General features: G+C 41.2%; 1 protein-coding gene across 3 annotated transcripts in view; it reads left to right on the top strand.

Moving 5' to 3' along the window:
* The window catches only part of znf462 (zinc finger protein 462), a 31,695-nt gene extending 22,300 nt beyond the window's left edge, over positions 1-9,395 (top strand). For all 3 annotated transcript variants that reach the window (XM_079486426.1, XM_079486424.1, XM_079486425.1), the window contains exons 6-13: positions 111-229; positions 4,532-4,714; positions 5,064-5,325; positions 5,429-5,565; positions 5,994-6,217; positions 6,304-6,496; positions 6,687-6,789; positions 6,973-9,395. In XM_079486426.1, coding sequence (XP_079342552.1) covers positions 111-229; positions 4,532-4,714; positions 5,064-5,325; positions 5,429-5,565; positions 5,994-6,217; positions 6,304-6,496; positions 6,687-6,789; positions 6,973-7,144 — 1,393 coding nt within the window. In that variant the 3' untranslated portion in view covers positions 7,145-9,395. The remainder of the gene's footprint in view (positions 1-110; positions 230-4,531; positions 4,715-5,063; positions 5,326-5,428; positions 5,566-5,993; positions 6,218-6,303; positions 6,497-6,686; positions 6,790-6,972) is intronic.
* Positions 9,396-15,082: the final 5,687 nt, after the last annotated feature.

The raw sequence follows: 15,082 nt of genomic DNA, 5'->3' as shown, positions 1-15,082 counted from the left end.
GTAGTGTGTTGACCATTAGGCCATGACTTTGTTATTCTCTGTTTTATGTTGATGTGCTTCTGTTCTTCAATCACATTGTGATGGTAGTGTGTGTTGTGTTTTTTCTCCAGTTTGGATCGTCATGTTCAGTCTCACCACGGACATCAGAAACCGTTTCGCTGTAAATTGTGTTCCTTTAAATCCTCATACCTGAGTCGCCTGAAGGGTCACCTGCACAAAGCACACGCAGGTGAGATCCCACACACATGCACGGACATGATGAAGTCACCAGATATCTTTTCATTTTATTCTTGTCACACAATGCGATGAATCCAATCAAGCTGTGTTTAAGTGTGTGTGTGTGCGTGCGCGTGCATGCGCGGTTGTGCATGTGTGTTTGTGCATGCACATGTGTGCGTTAGTGTGTGTGTGTTCATTCACATTATTTCATTCCAAGATTGATAATGTTTTTTTTATGAGAGAGGAATTAAATTCTAAGAGTAAAAGTCGCATTTATTTTTAAGTATAATATGTTTATATGCACAATGTTATAAAAATTCATACAAAGTAATTAAAATCCTGAAAAAAATGGGCTATTAGACAAAACCAACAAAGAGAAAATGGTGTTAAGTAATTTAGTAAGACAAAAATGTTGATATTTTTGATGAGATGGGTTTAGATGGGTTGAGATGAGTTGAGATGAGATGAGTTTAGATGGGTTGAGATGGGTTGAGATGGGTTGGGTTGAGATGAGATGAGATGAGATGGGTTTAGATGGGTTGAGATGAGTTGAGATGAGATGAGTTTAGATGGGTTGAGATGGGTTGAGATGGGTTGAGATGGGTTTAGATGAGTTGAGATGAGTTGAGATGAGTTGAGATGGGTTGAGATGAGTTTAGATGGGTTGAGATGAGTTGAGATGAGATGAGTTTAGATGGGTTGAGATGGGTTGAGATGAGTTTAGATGAGTTGAGATGAGTTGAGATGAGTTGAGATGAGTTGAGATGGGTTGAGATGAGTTGAGATGGGTTGAGATGAGTTGAGATGGGTTGAGATGAGATGGGTTGAGATGAGATGAGTTGAGATGAGATGAGATGAGATGAGATGGGTTGAGATGGGTTGAGATGAGTTGAGATGGGTTGAGATGGGTTGAGTTGAGATGGGTTGAGATGAGTTGAGATGAGATGAGATGAGATGAGATGGGTTGAGATGAGATGAGTTGAGATGAGTTGGGTTGAGATGAGTTGAGATGAGATGAGATGAGATGGGTTGAGATGAGTTGAGATGGGTTGAGATGAGATGGGTTGAGATGAGATGAGATGGGTTGAGATGAGATGAGTTGAGATGAGTTGAGATGAGTTGGGTTGAGATGGGTTGAGATGGGTTGAGATGAGATGAGATGGGTTGAGATGAGTTGAGATGGGTTGAGATGAGATGAGATGGGTTGAGATGGGTTGAGATGAGATGAGTTGAGATGAGTTGAGATGAGTTGATATGAGTTGAGATGAGTTGAGATGAGATGGGTTGAGATGAGATGAGATGGGTTGAGATGAGATGAGTTGAGATGAGATGAGATGAGTTGGGTTGAGATGGGTTGAGATGAGATGAGATGGGTTGAGGTGAGATGAGATGAGATGGGTTGAGATGAGTTGAGATGGGTTGAGATGGGTTGAGATGAGTTGAGATGAGTTGAGATGGGTTGAGATGAGTTGAGATGGGTTGAGTTGAGATGGGTTGAGATGGGTTGAGATGAGTTGAGATGAGTTGGGTTGAGATGAGATGAGATGGGTTGAGATGGGTTGAGATGGGTTGAGTTGAGATGGGTTGAGATGGGTTGAGATGAGTTGAGATGAGATGGGTTGAGATGGGTTGAGATGAGATGAGATGGGTTGAGATGAGATGGGTTGAGATGAGTTGAGATGAGATGAGATGGGTTGAGATGAGATGAGATGGGTTGAGATGAGATGGGTTGAGATGAGTTGAGATGGGTTGAGTTGAGATGAGTTGAGATGAGTTGGGTTGAGATGAGATGAGATGGGTTGAGATGGGTTGAGATGAGTTGAGATGGGTTGAGATGGGTTGAGATGAGTTGAGATGAGTTGAGATGAGATGGGTTGAGATGAGTTGAGATGAGATGGGTTGAGATGAGTTGAGATGAGATGGGTTGAGATGAGATGAGATGGGTTGAGATGGGTTGAGATGAGTTGAGATGAGATGGGTTGAGATGAGTTGAGATGGGTTGAGTTGAGATGGGTTGAGATGGGTTGAGATGAGTTGAGATGGGTTGAGATGGGTTGAGATGAGTTGAGATGAGTTGGGTTGAGATGAGATGAGATGAGATGGGTTGAGATGGGTTGAGATGGGTTGAGATGAGTTGAGATGAGATGAGATGAGATGAGATGAGATGAGTTGAGATGAGATGAGATGAGTTGAGATGAGATCGGTTGAGATGGGTTGAGATGAGATGAGATGGGTTGAGATGAGTTGAGTTGAGATGGGTTGAGATGGGTTGAGATGGGTTGAGATGAGTTGAGATGAGTTGAGATGGGTTGAGATGGGTTGAGATGAGTTGAGATGGGTTGGGTTGAGATGAGTTGAGATGGGTTGAGTTGAGATGGGTTGAGATGGGTTGGGTTGAGATGAGATGAGATGGGTTGAGATGAGTTGAGATGAGATCGGTTGAGATGGGATGAGATGAGATGAGATGAGATGAGTTGAGATGGGTTGAGATGAGATGAGATGAGATGAGTTGAGATGGGTTGAGATGAGATGAGATGGGTTGAGATGGGTTGAGATGAGTTGAGATGAGATGGGTTGAGATGAGATGAGATGGGTTGAGATGAGATGAGTTGAGATGAGATGGGTTGAGATGGGTTGAGATGAGTTGAGATGGGTTGAGATGGGTTGAGATGAGTTGAGATGGGTTGAGATGAGATGGGTTGAGATGAGATGAGATAGGTTGAGATGAGATGAGATGAGTTGAGATGAGTTGGGTTGAGATGGGTTGAGATGAGATGAGATGGGTTGAGATGAGTTGAGATGGGTTGAGATGAGATGGGTTTAGATGAGTTGAGATGAGATGAGATGGGTTGAGATGGGTTGAGATGAGATGAGTTGATATGAGTTGAGATGAGTTGAGATGAGATGGGTTGAGATGAGATGAGATGGGTTGAGATGAGATGAGTTGAGATGAGATGAGATGAGATGAGTTGGGTTGAGATGGGTTGAGATGAGATGAGATGGGTTGAGGTGAGATGAGATGAGATGAGTTGAGATGGGTTGAGATGAGTTGAGATGAGTTGAGATGGGTTGAGATGAGTTGAGATGGGTTGAGTTGAGATGGGTTGAGATGGGTTGAGATGAGTTGAGATGAGTTGGGTTGAGATGAGATGAGATGGGTTGAGATGAGTTGAGATGGGTTGAGATGGGTTGAGTTGAGATGGGTTGAGATGAGTTGAGATGAGATGGGTTTAGATGAGTTGAGATGGGTTGAGATGGGTTGAGATGGGTTGAGATGGGTTGAGATGAGTTGAGATGGGTTGAGATGAGTTGAGATGAGTTGAGATGAGTTGAGATGAGATGGGTTGAGATGGGTTGAGATGAGATGGGTTGAGATGAGTTGAGATGAGATGGGTTGAGATGAGTTGAGATGAGATGGGTTGAGATGAGTTGAGATGAGATGGGTTGAGATGAGATGAGTTGAGATGAGATGGGTTGAGATGGGTTGAGATGAGTTGAGATGAGATGGGTTGAGATGAGTTGATGGGTTGAGTTGAGATGGGTTGAGATGGGTTGAGATGGGTTGAGATGGGTTGAGATGAGTTGAGATGAGTTGAGATGAGTTGAGATGAGTTGAGATGGGTTGAGATGGGTTGAGATGAGTTGAGATGAGTTGGGTTGAGATGAGATGAGATGGGTTGAGATGGGTTGAGATGATTTGAGATGATTTGAGATGAGTTGAGATGAGTTGAGATGAGATGAGATGAGATGAGATGAGTTGAGATGAGATCGGTTGAGATGGGTTGAGATGAGATGAGATGGGTTGAGATGAGTTGAGATGGGTTGAGTTGAGATGGGTTGAGATGAGATGGGTTGAGATGAGTTGAGATGGGTTGAGATGAGATGGGTTGGGTTGAGATGAGATGAGATGGGTTGAGATGAGTTGAGATGGGTTGAGTTGAGATGGGTTGAGATGAGATGAGATGGGTTGAGATGAGTTGAGATGAGATCGGTTGAGATGGGATGAGATGAGATGAGATGAGATGGGTTGAGATGAGTTGAGATGGGTTGAGTTGAGATGGGTTGAGATGAGATGAGATGAGATGAGATGAGATGAGATGAGATGAGATGAGATGAGATGAGATGAGATGAGATGAGATGAGATGAGATGAGATGAGATGAGATGTGAGGGGCTGTGATGAGTCTTGATGGGTCGTGATGGGCTGTGCTGTGTTGTTTTGTTTTTGTCGTGTCATCATGTTGTGTCGCTGTAAATTCTGAGATGATATAGACAGACATTGGTAGTGACCTGGATTGTTGTTGATGTTTTCAGGTGAACACACATACAAATGCCTGTCGTGTCCGTTCTCCACCACCACCATCAGTCAACTGAAAGAACATTCACTGCAGGAACACGGAGAGACGCTGACGCTTCCCAAACTCAGAGCTGGAGCTGCTCTACGATCCACACGACCCAATTCAGAACAATTATCCCCCCTTCACCCACAGTGCAACGGTGAGATCAGAGGATCTGTCAGTATTCAAGCATGTCTTTAAGAGCAGAAAGTATTTGGAGCGTCAGTGTTTCCTCACGCTGAGATGAAGCTCTGAATGATGAGTTTGTGTTTGTGGTTTTGGTGTTCGCTTAAGAAGCTGATGTACAGCCGAACATAATTCATATTCAGTGTGAGCAGCTGATGTTCAGATACATTCAAGCTTCATGCAATTAATAGTTGAACATAGACAGAGCCGCATTGTGCCAACACAAACACAAGTAAGAGTTTTCAGTGACATTCTCCCTGACACATGTGTGCATGTTTATTGTTGTCATGTTAACGACTGGTCTCCGTCTCTCTGGGTCTCAGAGGCCGGTGGGTATCTGGAGCCGACAGACGTTCAGCAGCAGTTGAGTCATTTCCAGCTGGCGTCTCGTGTTCAGAGCGACGTGTCATCCAGCCCGACTGCTGAGGGTCCCGTGGCCCCCCCTCGACCCGACACCATCCTCACCTGTGAGTTCTGTGAGTTCAGCTCTGGCTACATGCAGAGTCTGCGCAGACATTACCGCGACCGGCACGGCGGCAAAAAGCTCTTTAAATGCAAGGACTGCTCATTCTTCACCTGCTACAAGTAAGAACAACGACCACCTTTAGCATTTCAGAGATCACATGTGCCAAGAGACCAAAATCTCTGTGTGATCAGACTCATTTCTGTCTGTCTGCTTGTGTTTCAGATCAACATTCACGCTGCATGTGGAGGGTGGTCACGCCAGCAGTCCTGAGGAGATCCCTAAAGATCTGCGCTGTCCGTTCTGTCTGTATCACACCAAACACAAGAGCAGCATGATCGATCACATCGTCCTGCACAGAGGTGAACATCACAACCCATCACATCTGATCACCTCGCAATCTTAAAGGGACAGTTCACCCAAAATGAGAAATCTCTCATCGTTAACTTGCCCTCAGATTGTTCCAAACCTGTACAAATGTATTTGTTCTACTGAACACAAAGGAAGATATTTTGAAGAATGTCAGTAACCAAACAGATCTCATCACCCATTGACTTTCTCTATTATGGCAGTAAATGGGGGAAGAGATCGGTTTGGTGACTGACATTCTTCAAAATATCTTCTTTGTGTTCAGCAAAACAAAGACAATTGTTCAGGTTTGGAACTACTTGATGGTGAGTAAATGGTGACAGAATTGTAATTTTTGGGTGAACTGTCCCTTTAACACAGAATAAAAGTCCAACTTTCTCCTGTTCATGGATTCTGTGTGTTTGTGTGTGCGCTTCCTCAGAGGAGCGTGTGGTACCGCTGGAGGTGTCGCGCTCAAAGCTGTCTCGGCGTCTGGAGGGCGTGGTGTTCCGCTGTCATAAATGCACCTTCACGTGTTCCAGCGAGCAGAACCTCCAGCAGCACGTGGAGAAGCACGAGGAACTGAAGCCGTATCAGTGTCAGCTGTGTTACTACGACAGCAAACTCCTGCACGAGCTGGAGATTCACCTGCAACACGAGCACAAGGTCAGTCACATCATCACATCGCATCCCGTCACGTCGGTCATGTTAATAAACAACATGTGACCTCAGTCTGACCCATCGCACAACAGGTGATCCGTAACTTGGAGCTGGTGGGCCGGGTGAACCTGGATCAGCTGGAGCTGTTGAAGGACAAACTGAAGGAGACGAGCGGCAGTGAGGAAGAGGAGCTTATGGATGAGCAGGATGAGGAGGAGGAGGAGGAGGAGGAGATGATGACAGACTGTCGACAGGAGGAGCCAAGCCACACCACAGATGTTATGGGTATCACACGTTCGTTTCTCTTCAAGATGAGATCAAATGAGTTTTTGATTCTTAAACCGTTTATTCACTAGCATCAGCTAAATGAAACGCGTGATAATAATTAGTCATGAATAATAATAACATCAAGAGCTTGGTTCTGAAATGTTCGGAAATCAATATTGATGTGTTTTCTGTCGTCATGGTAACGCAGGCGTTCCAGAGTCTCTGGATGTGAAGCGTTATCCGTGCGAGTTCTGCGGCCGAACGTTCACGCTCAGCACCGAATGGGAGCGTCACGTCCTTCGGCACGGCATGTGAGTTTCTTTCTCATGTACACCGTGTCTACACCGGACAGTCGAAGGCATTAGAACCCATTCTAAATTTGACAGTCGGTCGCGTCTGATGTAGACACGGTGTTATGTCTCACTGATGGGTTCTCCTCTGTGTTTAATCTCCTCTGAGCCAGCGGAGACACTGAAGAGATCTCTTGTGTTTAGGACTGTTAACGGCGACAAGAAGGACAGCAGTCCGTCATCAACTCTGCCTCTGATTGGTCCTGTGACTGATAGAGGCCTGGACCTAGCCAGTAACACTGTGGATGCTGAGAGGACGCATCAGTCTGACCCGCAGGACGTCAAAGAGATGCTGGAGACCAAAAACAACCCTTGAGAGGCGAAACGAAAGCTGTAGAGTCCTTTGTGACGTGCTTCAGAATGTTTGTTGGTTTGAATGTTTGTCTTGTTCATTTGTTTTGTTGCAGAACAACATCGGCTGCTGCGTTAATATTCCATGAAAAAGCTACATTTGTGGAAAGTAATCGTTGCGGTAGATTCGACGTGTTAAACATTGAGGTTTCGGATAGTTTTACATCCTTCATGTTTGTTTAGTTGCTCAATATTACACTGAATTTTTACAAGGTGTGTCTTGGTCCCTCCGGACAAAATGTTGATATATTGGTAACCAATAGTGAATGACACCGGCAGGCGATTATTCCGATCGGATCCCGGGTCGAACACGATCCCCTTGATGGCGTCATGTGAACCTGTTTTTTCTTCAAGCACTTTTTATCACGTTCGTTTATCTAAAACAGTGTAACGGTGATTTGCGTATACGGTTAACATACAATAAACATGATGTACAGGTGACTTACAGTAAAGCTATTGGACTCTAAATGTAACGTACAGATAAGGTGAGTAAAAGAACGTCTTCCCCGGCAGTGAACTGACACACACACTGATAGTCTTGAAGACGGTGTGTGTGTGTGTGCTTCACATTCATGATATGAGCTCTGAGCTTTCAAAACACACACCAGCCGTATTCTCTCTCCGCGAGGACTCGACCCGTTCCATCGGAATGACGCCTGACGGTTTCAGTTTTGTACATTTTAGCCTTGTGTTAATCTTCCTGTAGCTGAATTCCTTGAGGAATATTCTCATCTTATTTATCTGGATATCACGAGTTTGTTTTATCGAAGATTTTAGTGAATCAAAAAGTTCCCCAAAAAACCTTGTAGCAAATTGCTACTTTTGAAGACTTTGTATTGCTCTGGATTTCCCAGCAAACGCTTCACTTCACACACAGAAACACATTCAGATCCAGAATCTCAGATGTTGACACAGCAGCTGTTTCTCATTGCCTGATCTTAACTGAACTTCTAAAGGAATATTCCACGTTCACATGTCATTTATTGACATACCACAGAAAATCATGTTGGTTATAAAGTAATGTGGTGGAAATATCCAATCCTTTCCATTCATGAGCGTTTAAACCTGGTGATGAAACATGTTTTAAGTGACCACACGCATCATATAAATGAATCGTTCTGAATGACTGTGAAGCTCATGTTTGTTACACCGAGTGAATGGTTTTCTGTGTAATTTCACAGATCGATTGAATCAGGAATATTTCTTTGAAACGATGATGAAAGTTTGAAATCACTTCCAAAGCTTGTCACCCGTTTGTGTTTCTGTATGTTGACATGAGATCAATTCATATGGCAGAAGATGAGATTGAATGTGATGGACGATGCTGCTGGAAAACCCCAAAGCCTTATATCAGACTCCAGATGCTTCCGTCCAGAAGCAGAAGAAATTCTTTCTCCATAAACCACGAGCCATGACACACACGCACACGTCCAGAAAACCGACCAAAAGTCCAAACCTTTCGCTTCCCAAAGTAGCCCGAGATATGATTGTCTTTCTCGAGCAATGACTGAACATTGCTGCGAGGAAACCCAGCGGCCTTCTGGGTAATGTCGTGCATGCCGTTTCACAGCCAAACTCCTCGTTCATACGTGTTTCTAACTGTGCTGTTGCAGAAAGTTCATTTAAATGTTGTTCTGATATTTAACTTGGAGAAGAAGAAAAAACAACTGAAGAATAGAAAGAAAAAAACAAAACCAATAGAATAATGTTTTTTTTTTTTTAGCTCTCCACTGTTCAACACTGTTGTAAATTGTCTGGTTAAGAAAAATAATAATAATAATAATAATAAAAAACAACAACTCCTCTTTTTGTACCTTTGAAAGTCCTTCCGTTTCCTTCATAAGGAGCAGCTCAGCCTTTCTGAAAGAAACCACACGACGTAGAGAATCATCAAAGAAATAAGCTTTTGACACGCTGTGGTAACACACTGGATATATACAGTATATATGTGTATATATATGCTTTAGTTTTTATGGGTTCCCTTTAATTCTCTCTCATGCTCTCTCGTACTGTTAAAGGTGCATCATAGTTGAACTTTAACCTCCTCTTCTCCATTTGGCCTTCTGTGATAATAATCCTGATGATTTCTGATGGTTGCTTGTGATGTCGACTAGACTGGTTGTTTACAGTTTTATTCCTTTGGTTTTCTCTATATTCTGTAAATATTGTAATTCATTGTCTTTTTTTAACTTGGTAATAAAGTTATCAGATAACGTAAACTTCTTCTGATTGCTCAATGGTGCGATGCTTATTCTAAATGAAACTCAAGTAAATGAAAATGTAAAATTTACAAGAACAACAAGAGCAAATCCACACGCACACGCATGTATATAGCATAACCCTTCTGTGAATGATCAAACGTCTGCAGAACGAATAATCCCCCTCAAATACTTTAAAAGTGTCTGGGCTGTTGGACATGGCTTTATTTACACTGTAGATATTATCATTCTCAAATCATCAAGATATCGGAGCGAAATGTATTAATAGAAATAAAAACTATTCATTAGAATTGATCTTCCCTTAAGTGTGGTTTGCAAACGTGGAAACTAATGATCTTAAATAACACTCATGTTTTCATTACAGAGAATAAAACTATCAAACTAAGAAGTGAGAATATTTCCTCCCTGATTCACCTTTTCGTCCCTTGAGTTCAAGCAGACAATCTCTCTCACTCGTTCAATCATTGACCTTCATGTGATGTGAGGAATGAGGTTCAGCTCTCAAATCCTCTGCTGATGTTATTATGCTCCTCACGAGAGACGGATGCTGAAACTCACAGGCACAACACTTCCGCGTTCAAGGACAAAGTCTTAGAAGTCAGAAATCTAGTGGAGATAGTGAAAGTCCACGTGTAGCTCAGATGATAATCCTGATAAACCCCACAGAGACATGAGCTACTCTTTATTCTCACGATTCATTTTTTGAAGTGAGGAGAGGAGAGTGTTTGTGTTCCAGCATTTGAAGCGCAAGTGTCTTGATGTGATGAATGTTTCTTCTTCAGGGTCACAGAGGACAAAGACGCCAGCTGTGGACAGACACATCAATTTTCGTCTGTCTGTCTTGCCATCTGTCCGTCTCTCTGTCCATCCTGTCTGTGAAGGTGAAGTGGATGACAAGCATTGACAGTCAGTGAACTCCATGAAGGGAATTGCAGTGTATGTTTGACCTTCACCGTTAGCAATTTAAACAAATGTACAGAAAAGAGAGTTTCACATCAATAACAGGTGAAAATCATGAATCGATCAGTAGGCTACTCAGTATATTGTCACATCATTGACAGTATCACAACACGTGTCCCCGCTCGTGTGATCTAATGAAAAAGCCCATATTACACCGACAAGACACACAAACACATTTCAGTAGTTGATGAGATGGAGGTCAGCCAGCAGAAAACATCACACATATCCTGAGCGCTTGATTTCACAGCTATAACATCATCTTATAAAAACATGTGTGAGACATGAGGGATCAACCCATCAGAACATCAGACGAGTGTTTCTACAGATCACAGCCCTGAGAGCCGCCAGAGGAAATCTCTCTTTAAACAACTAAAGACTGAACACTGACACATCTTCACGCTTATTTCAAAACAATATCTATCATATCTGAATGTGATGCAGTGGATCAGTGTTTACTGTTTGTGTTCTGAATGATTCTCACATCACGTGACTGAAGGAAAGATGTGATGTTATTTTTCACTGATCACACATTTGAAGTGTATAGTTTTGTCTCGTCACTTAAATATAATGTTTGCAGGTTTACCAAAAACAAAAGAGTAAACACATAATATACAAACAACAACTCACATCCTCTAGAGCAGTGGAATCTCAAACCTTCTTGTTGTGCTTTGCCTTGCAGCCCCCCAAATAAAAACTATAGTCTTAAACTTAGACTTTTAATTAAACCTAAAACAAATTCTGTTATACAAAGCTGGAACATCAACGTTGGTGATTTATTTTTCTGATGTTTGATTGCCTAACATGATACATTTCTATATTTCACATATAGAATGTAGGACAGAAAAAAAAATCAATAGAATAATGTTTGTTTTTAGCTCTCCACTGTTCAACACTGTTGTAAATTGTCTGGTTAAGAAAAATGATAATAATAATAATAAAAAACAACATCTCCTCTTTTTGTACCTTTGAAAGTCCTTCCGTTTCCTTCATAAGGAGCAGCTCAGCCTTTCTGAAAGAAACCACACGACGTAGAGAATCATCAAAGAAATAAGCTTTTGACACGCTGTGGTAACACACTGGATATATACAGTATATATGTGTATATATATATGAATATATAGAATGCCACACATTCTCTGTGCCCCCTCCCCGGCTCCATCTTGGTGCCCCAGTTCACAAATCATTAAACATTGATGTCATTTGCTCTTGAATTTCATATATTTCATATCGTAAGTGACAGTCATTGGTCATGACGTCATCTCTGTCCACCTGTGTGTCTCTGAAGTTCAGGAGGATTCTCTCAGGTGTGGACCGGTGATGTCTGAGGTCACCTCGCGCTCAGGGTCACATCATCTGGGGCCTCCTCATCTTTATTGAACTATAAAAGAGTCTTGCTGTTGTATAATTCATCATAAACTCTACGTACTTGATGAAAAAATAAACTTTTAACCTATGCAACCTATGCATCGCTGCTAAAAATGATGAAAAGATATCAAAGTGCTAATGAATGATGTACTCCTGAGCATATTTAACATCAATATATTTCATATCTATTCAATTATTCATCATTTGTCAAATTGTGCTGTGTGTGTGATCTCAATGTCACTATGAAACTTTACTATCATCACTAAACCGTTGTGTGTCATGGAATCGTCAGTTGTGTTTCTGGAGGGTCCTGTGTGATTTAGACACCTCTGATGTAAGTGATGATCTGTTTCAGTCTCAGTTTTATACAGATATGAGGCTCTGGCTGAGATCTTTGGCATCTCGTGTATGTTTGACTCACACAGGGCCTGAATGACGTACACATGAGAGTGTTTGAGCCGAGTCCGTCCGCAGGCGGAGACTCCCATTGTTTGTGCATCTGCTGCGTTTCCACCGTTTCCATTTGCCCGAGGAGGTTTCACTGCGGTGAAGGGTGTGAAAACAAGCTCAAGTGAAGCATTGTGACAAACTCAAGAACACATTTACACCTCATCCTCAGAACACTGGAGAACATCAGTGATGTATTCCATTAGATCGACCTTAGAAATCTCCTCACGTGGTTGTAAATCTGTATGTCAGTCTGTCTTCAGTAAATCACAAAAGAAGATCTTTTGAGAAATGTGAGGTTCAGTGTTGTTTGATTATTAACATTCTTTAAAATATCTTCTTTTGTGTTCTGCTTAAGAAAGAAAATCTTATCTTGGGTGATCTAAAGCTTTTAAAGCATGACTTTCTTGCATCATCATTTTATTGTATATATAACAGAAATGTAGCCCACACATTCACGAACAAAGTTTTGGGCTTTCAGTTTTTCGAAGTTAAAAAGAAAAAATCGTAAAATCATTGCGAGTAAGATCTCTGACGTTTCTGAAGTGAACAGAAGAGGTTTGTTTCTTAACTTTCTTCAGTGTGTATTATAACCTTTTCCTGGTCATTTTTGGTTACCATCAGACACTACAGCACACTTCAGGCATTACAGGTTAGACGGCTGTTATAAACATCACACCTGTTGTGTTTGTCATCTTTGTACCTCTCTTCAGACCTCCATCACATGCACACAAACACATTAACAACACGTGACATTAATATTACTCTGGATGAGGATAGACCTCAGCGCTCAACTTGTTAAAGACTGAGTATTCTCTGGGGTGAAGCTCTCGTGAGGCGCTTATCAACCTGTGTGCACGCCTACAGAAACTGAAGCCCTCTTGAAAAAGGGTTTTTTGCGCATTATGAGCTTAAGAAACAAAGGTTCTTGTACAGTTGATGTAATATACTCACTAACTCACACATATCTGACTCATAAACACCGAAGTCAATACAGCATAACAATAATGTGAGGAAGCTTCACAGCTTTAATATGGAAAGATTTAAAGTGATACTTCACCCAAAATTCTGTAATCATTTCCTCTCCTTCGAGTCATTCCAAATGTGTATAAATGTCTTTACATTTATGCATTTGGCAGATGCTTTTATCCAGAGTGACTTTCATTGCATTATCCTATACATTTATACACAGGTATCTGCAATCTGGGATCAAACACACAACCTTGAGTTGTTAACACAATGCTCTTAACACTGAGATACTTTGTTCTGATGGACACAGAGAAAGTTGTTTGGTTATAAAAGACAGATCCTTCCCTCCATTGACTCCCATAGTAGGAAAAATACTTTAGACAAAAGAAGATATTGTGAAGAATGTAGGACGGCAAACAGTTCTGGGGAACTTTTGACCACCATTGTACTATGGGAGTCAATGGGGGTTGAGACCTGCTTGTTTGAAGCATTCATCTTAATGATGACAGAATTACATTTTTGGGTGAAGTATCACTTTAAAGCAAAAGTCATCTGTATTGATCACATTTAGTTTCTCTATAATCCAGTCAGAGTGCTTTACTGAAGACTCATACTTACATCAGTGTGTAAAACAATTTGAGACAATGAGTTATTTGGTCAATTGGCATGATAGAGTTTTGGTCATTTTCATGGTTTTGTTTAGTTAAATGAATCACAAACTTGAGTGTAGTGAGGCAGAGAGAGTTTGAAACACTATTGTTTCACACACAGACAAGGTTTAACCCTGATTCCGGACCAAAAGGAATGATTGAGCTGTCTGAAATTAAATCAACTTGCCCTAAAATATATAATATTATTGTTTGTCAGTACCATTGTTTTGTCACCAGTAATGTTTTTTAAAGCATTTTTATAAAAGCTTAAAATAAACAAATTTAACTGAGGGATAGTCTGTTCTTAAACTGTAGTCTTGTCTGCAAATCCAGGCCTGTGACTCATAAAGCCAAATGTTAAACAGATGTAAAACCATCAACTCAATATCTCACTTATTGAATTACTTACAATATTATAGTAAAATGGTAAAACAGAAAAAATATTTTTTTCTTAAATAATTTGCAATGATACCATAACATAAAAGTAAATGAAGTAAAACATTTAAAACAACAGGAATACAGTAGAAACCCCTAAACCGTCAACATGAGAAGACACGCTAGCTGTGTGTGAATTCGCCCCCTATCTCCTATATAGTGCACTATATCCGCCAAACACATATATCCGCACTATATTTTGTAGTGTTGTCGAAAATTCTGAGTAAACAACTCATTCCCTACATTTGTTCACTACTTTTACCCACAATGCATTCTGATTTTGAGTGTACATCGCATGATACAACGCATATCAACCGTTTGTTTAGAATCAGCTGGAGGAGAGTGACCGTTGATGACACGAATGCACGTTTATACACTTGTGTTTGTTCTTGTTGACAGTTATTTTCTACTTTTTAAATGAATGTTAAGTAATTTTTACGTTTAATTTACGTAATTAATGTAATAGCAAATAAACGTGGCAAACATTTTTTTTGTTCTCTTTATCAAAAACTAATACCATAAACGTGACAGATATCGTAAAAATAACATTTTCAATTTGACAAAATAATCCATTGAGCCACACATGTGTCCACGAGATATTTTTGTACTGTGGTGGCCACCGTCATGTTTCGAAAGGGAGGGGTTAGCGGACGACTGAGATATTTGTTGCGATTATCAAACTCACCGCTAGTGGCCGCTATAAATCCTACTCTGACCTTTAATATTGTCACGCAAATGTAAAGTCATATCTTCGACCCGTTAAACACGCTTTCAGACGAATGTATATCGGCGTATCAATCATGCTCTGTAATATATCTTCAATAAGACTGTAAAATGTCAAGCGTGTCATTAAAGCGC

This window comes from Barbatula barbatula (assembly GCF_947034865.1).
Source record: "Barbatula barbatula genome assembly, chromosome: 22".
In the NCBI taxonomy this organism is placed as follows: domain Eukaryota; kingdom Metazoa; phylum Chordata; class Actinopteri; order Cypriniformes; family Nemacheilidae; genus Barbatula; species Barbatula barbatula.
This window is presented reverse-complemented; position numbering and strand designations above follow the sequence as displayed.